This window comes from Elaeis guineensis, chromosome 14, assembly GCF_000442705.2.
Source record: "Elaeis guineensis isolate ETL-2024a chromosome 14, EG11, whole genome shotgun sequence".
In the NCBI taxonomy this organism is placed as follows: Eukaryota; Viridiplantae; Streptophyta; class Magnoliopsida; order Arecales; family Arecaceae; genus Elaeis; species Elaeis guineensis.
The window spans coordinates 64,470,168-64,475,614 of record NC_026006.2 but is presented as its reverse complement, the minus strand read 5'-3'; the positions used below and the strand labels follow the sequence as shown (position 1 = coordinate 64,475,614).

Below are 5,447 nucleotides of genomic sequence, written 5' to 3'. Positions count from 1 at the left end.
CTTGTGGATAAAGTTATTGGGAAAGGGGACTCCAGAACTGTAATCTTTTGATTGTGCTTGAGTGCGGGCTTTGCATCTCTTGCTGTCTGATTAACCATATATTTAAAGAGGGGAATACAACGGCTGAAGTGGGATGCTTTCTAATGGAGTCCGTTTTTTCAAAAAAATTAGCGTTATTTTAGACCCTGCCACGATTTGAGATAAAATTCAGGGGCGGTCGTTTAAGTCGAAGCTTCAGTCATCTGGAGGCTTTCGGACACGTCTCCACTCCCTCTGCTCTAGAAAACTATTGGAGAGACCAAACGATTTGAATAAAAAAAAAAAACCTCGAATTAAAATGGGTCTTCTCTTCTCCGATTCCACCGACACCCATCTCTTCTCCGCGAGGGTCTTCTCTTCTAAAACCCTAATTGTTGCCCCATGGCGGAGCTAGAATCGCCCTGAAGTCATGGCTCTCGCTCCTCCCATCGGTTCCTCTCCCCCTTTCTCCTCTTGCTCCTCCCGCCGCCGTCTTCACTTCCCGCGGTTCAATTCGAGTTCTCTTCTCTTACCTCCTCTTCTTCTCAGGGTTTCTGCATCAATATCCGATGCCCGAAACCCTAGCTTTCAAGATTTCGGCGGAATTGGGATTGCTCATTCTCTAGCGATCAAGCCGCTGCGGTCTGTTCGATGTGATCGGATTATGACTAGCGATGAGGAGGAGGAGATGGGGGAGGGGTTCTTTGAGGCGATCGAGGAGCTGGAGCGGATGGTTCGAGACCCCTCCGACGTTCTTGGGGAGATGGTGGAGCGGCTTTCCGCCCGGGAGCTCCAGCTGGTGCTGGTCTACTTCGCCCAGGAGGGAAGGGACTCGTACTGTGCCCTTGAGGTCTTTGACTGGCTCAGGAAGGAGAACCGGGTGGACGGGGAGACGATGGAGCTGATGGTGTCGATCGCGTGCGGGTGGATTGAGCGGCTGATCGGTAGGGATCATGCGGTGGATGATGTGGTGGCGCTGCTCAACGAGATGGACTGTGTTGGGCTGGAGCCGGGGTTCAGTATGGTGGAAAAGGTGGTCTCTTTGTACTGGGAGAGACGAAAGAAGGACCAGGCGGTGATGTTCGTGAAGGATGTGATGAAAAGAGGACAGGTAGGGAGTTATAGGATTGGAGATGGTGATGAGAACGAAAAAGGAGGCCTTCTAGGGTTTCTTGCTTGGAAGATGATGGTAAGAGCTTGTCCATTTTTAGTTCTGCTCATGATTCAGCTATAAGAACTTTATGGCTTATTTTTACAGGATTGATGTTTGTCAGCTGAATGATTAGGTCCGTTTGCTTGATAAGTTCATTCAATGGTCGGTGACTATTAAATTACTAATTTTGAACTATCAATGATAGGGGTGAAAATGTTCAAAAAGAAAAGGCCAACTGAGATAAAGCCGTATATTCTCTACTCACTAGGACACGTGGATTAGAGCACATTACCCTATATGTTGGGAGATCTTGATCATTTATGCTTCTAAGAGAACTTCCAGCAGAAGAGAAAATCACAATAACTTTATGATTTTTCTATATCTCTTTTGGTTGCCTAAGTTCATGTTTACTTCATCTCTGAGTGTGAAAGATAAGATCAATTTATGAATTAGTATTCAACATTGCCAAGTCACCACCAGACGAGGAGAGATTCATGACAATGTTCTTCATATTTTTATCCTTTATGATGGTTTCTCAAGTTACACTTAAAACCAAAATACAAGTATTTTTTACCCCCTTAATGGGCGCAATGCCTCAAGGAAAACCAACCCAAAATTGTAACAATTAGAATTAGTGCTGTGCTTTGATCATAAGTTTGGTAACAATCCTCAAAATCACGTTAAGAATGAAAAACAGAAACCTCATGCCAATGAGTCATGAGAATGATCTGACTCAACCAAGTAAATGTCATACTCAGGAATTATGTGCCCCTGGAAATCAGTTGCTTCTGTGCAAGAACATTTTTTGAGCCTACTTTGGTCCTACAACTTCAGCTAGGATATAGTAGTCACATACTTTGCAATGAGCATTTGACCCTCAATAATTCACAGAATTGGAAGAAATAGAGGGCAAAAGACTCATAAGCATTTAGTTTTCCCCATATTCTGACCTGCAAACTCATCCCAATCTGATTGAGAAGATCAGGAAGACTATCCAGCATGTCAGATTATTTTGCAAAAATAGGACATCAAGAGGTTGAACCAGCTAAATAAAATCGAAGTTAGTATGCACCCATGCATCTTACTTGTTAGTGATATCATAATTAAAGGATGATCAAAATACTATCTTTGTTCAAAAAGAAATTTGCCGAACTTTCTCAGGCCAGGAAGGAAACCCTCTTCACAAACTGATCTATACCCTTGACCATATATTTGCAATTTTTGGAAGAAATTTGGGTTACAAAGAAGGAGAAACTCTTTCTACGTCTGCAAGTATGATCTTGTTTGGCAATTTTGACTTGGAATTTGTCTGGTCCTTTGACCCTAATATAAATCTGTTTTAAAGGTATTATTTTTGTCTTTAGAGTTCTCAGCCGTGGCCTTGCACTATTCATGTTTGGAAGTTTCCTGAGACCAAGTTTCTTTTTATTGGCTTTAATTACATTCTAGCTACCATGAAAAAAACAAGTAGACAACAAAAATGTGAATCTGGTAGGATAAAGTGTTCTTTTCTTGTGAACATATGCATTGCTGTCTGGAACTCTCACTCAAGGATCATTTTCATGATGTAATTTTGTGCTGAGGCCTTTGTTATGAATAGCTATGAGAGTATTTTAAGACACTTTGGATCTTTAGCTATATCAGAGAATATATAGAAGCTGTATTAGGTTCTTAAAAGTTGGTTATTTTGGAGTTTAGTATTTTGTGTGAGAAAGTAAAGCTTATTGTTGTCTGGGAATTTGAAGTGCCATTTTGAGATCTTCAAGAATATAATTAAATATGCTTTGAGTATGCTTAAGTGAGTTTGCATTTGTGATATGTATAGTTTGGTGTATTCGGATAGGGGCAATTAATCTTGGATTTTATCATCGTTCAAAGTTCTGTTTGCATTACTTTCGAGTTATACATTTCTTCTTCTTCTTTTTTCGTGCTTCCCTATAAATCTCCCAGGTTTGGAAAAGCCAAGAAACTTTGTTACATGTGGTGCCCAACATCTTTTAATGCACATTTAAACCAAGCAAGAAAATGTCAAGCAGGAAAGATAATAGTGCAAGTTTGTTTTCCATTACTTTTCACATTATACTTGTTTCACATTTCTGTGAAATTCTGTATATTAATCTTTTTTATGCTGCATCTCAATGATATGCCATAATATGCTTTCTTAAGCTGTATTTGTTGTTGAACAGAATGTTATATTCAACCATTTGTATTTGATGGAAACTTCTAAATGGTTACATTAGATTAGTGATGATGTTCTTATTTTTTTTAAAAAAAACCCTTTGTGTAAATTTTATTGCCAGGTAGATGGAGATTACATTAGTGCAGTTAAATTGGTCATTGATTTTAAGGAGAGTGGATTGAGACCTGAGGTTTACAGTTATCTTATTGCATTGACAGCATTGGTTAAAGAGCAAAAGGAGTTCTCAAAAGCTTTACGTAAGCTGAAGGGATCAATAAAGTCTAGCTTAGTAGCTGAAATCGATGATGAGAATTTGCACTGTATCGAAAAATATCAGTCAGATATTATAAGGTATGGAATCCATTTGTCAAATTGGGCAATGCAAGAGGGAAGTTCTTTGATTGCAGGGGTAGTTCACGAGAGGCTTCTTGCTATATATGCTTGTGCTGGTTGTGGTCTGGAAGCTGAGCATGAGCTATGGCAAATGAAGCTTTTGGGCAAGGAGCCAGACAGGGAGCTTTATGATGTTGTTTTAGCCATTTGCGCTTCTCAAAATGAAGTTGGTGCTGTTCGTCGGTTGCTAGCTGGAGTGGAGGCTATGAGTGCAGGGCGTAGAAAGAAAACACTATCATGGTTATTGCGAGGTTATGTCAAAGGAGGGTTTTATTTAGATGCTTCAGAAACTCTTATACAAATGCTTGATTTGGGGTTATGGCCTGAATACATAGACAGGGCAGCTGTGTTGCAGGGACTTAGGAGGAGCATACAGGAATCTGGAAACATTGAACCTTACATCAAGCTGTGCAAGCGCCTATCTGATATGGATCTGACTGGACCCTGCCTTGTATATTTGTACGTAAGTAAATATAAGCTGTGGATTATAAAAATGCTCTGAAGGCTTTGATGAGAGCTTCTGCCAACTTGTTTGGTCGATCATTCTCTTACCAGCCAAGCTTTTCTTTATGCATTTTGCTGCACTTGTATAGTAAGATGAATGAGGACCGGAAGTTAAAGTGTTTTAATAGGCACCAAACTTGGATCAAGATGAAGTATGTCCAAAAACATGTCACCATTGTCTATACAGGCATACATAAGATATATATAGTCTCAGATTTTTGTAACTTTGCCTTCTATGATGTTGTTAAGTCTTGTATTTCAAATATGTGGGCTGTCTGAAATAATCCTCTGGATGGCTTTATTAAGTCTCCCTCAGGTTGAAACTTGACTATCAAGTCTGCATTCTAATCAGAATGATGATGTCTTGAAACTCCAAACCACCCTGTTTCCCATATTGTGGAAAATCAATGGGGAAAGAAGTGCAGGTGTGTGCTCCATTCTTCATCATTTCCCTTTTTCTAACATTTGTTAAGTGCTACTGATATCTACTCTATACGTATCACTGCTCCACTTCCTGTTGTTATTTCAATATGCTTCAGATATTGTCAATCATTTTATTTTAATGCATGAAGTTTCTCATCTCCATTTAATTTAGTCCTGATGTCTTTTTTTTTCTTTTAGTAAATCCATTTAATGCTGCTTTTCTAAGTTGTGCAGCTTAATGACATATACTTGATGCAAAGTTGTGCATCAGCAAATCTCTCTTTTGTAACTAATGAAGATGAATGATTATTCACTTTTCGCTAATTCATGGATAAATATGGTTTTCCAGTAACCAAGCGTCGTGCTGTTATGGAGAAATCATCATTTTATGGTCACTATAATACTTGAAAAGCAAAAAAAGATTGGTAAGAAGAAGAAGAGAATATCTTGTTCTGATTATGTCCATTGTTTGATTTTGAGACAGCAAGCATTTAACCATAATAGTGCAAGCATTTAACTCCCAGAATTTGGAGATACATCATAGCTAATTGTTTAAAAATCGCTCCTTTCAAAATTTGACCGTAATATATGGTGGGTGACAAAAAATAAACACTTAGGTGTTTGAAAACTAATTGAAGACTATCATATGTTTTGAAACATTAGAGCTTAATGAAGGGCTCACTTACATGTTGACTGTGTATAAATATTACATTTGTATGTTGACTATCTGTAAATAATACAATAATATATTAGGCTGAAAATGACATCACTCTAACA

General features: G+C 38.8%; 1 protein-coding gene across 1 annotated transcript; it reads left to right on the top strand.

Annotated features, from left to right (window-relative positions):
- Positions 1–210: 210 nt before the first annotated feature.
- LOC105057132 (pentatricopeptide repeat-containing protein At2g30100, chloroplastic) lies at positions 211–4,578 on the top strand. The gene is made up of 2 exons (XM_010939609.4): positions 211–1,207; positions 3,472–4,578. Exons 1-2 carry the CDS (start codon positions 449–451, stop codon positions 4,243–4,245), a joined length of 1,533 nt encoding a protein of 510 aa, XP_010937911.1. The 5' UTR covers positions 211–448; the 3' UTR covers positions 4,246–4,578.
- The last annotated feature ends 869 nt before the right edge of the window (positions 4,579–5,447 follow it).

Bases quoted from the DNA above. Each gene is read 5' to 3' on its own strand.
- LOC105057132 (XM_010939609.4), top strand. From the start codon at position 449: ATGGCTCTCGCTCCTCCCATCGGTTCCTCTCCCCCTTTCTCCTCTTGC. The intron at 1,208-3,471 runs GTAAGAGCTTGT...TTTTATTGCCAG, and splicing joins TTCTTGCTTGGAAGATGATG to GTAGATGGAGATTACATTAG.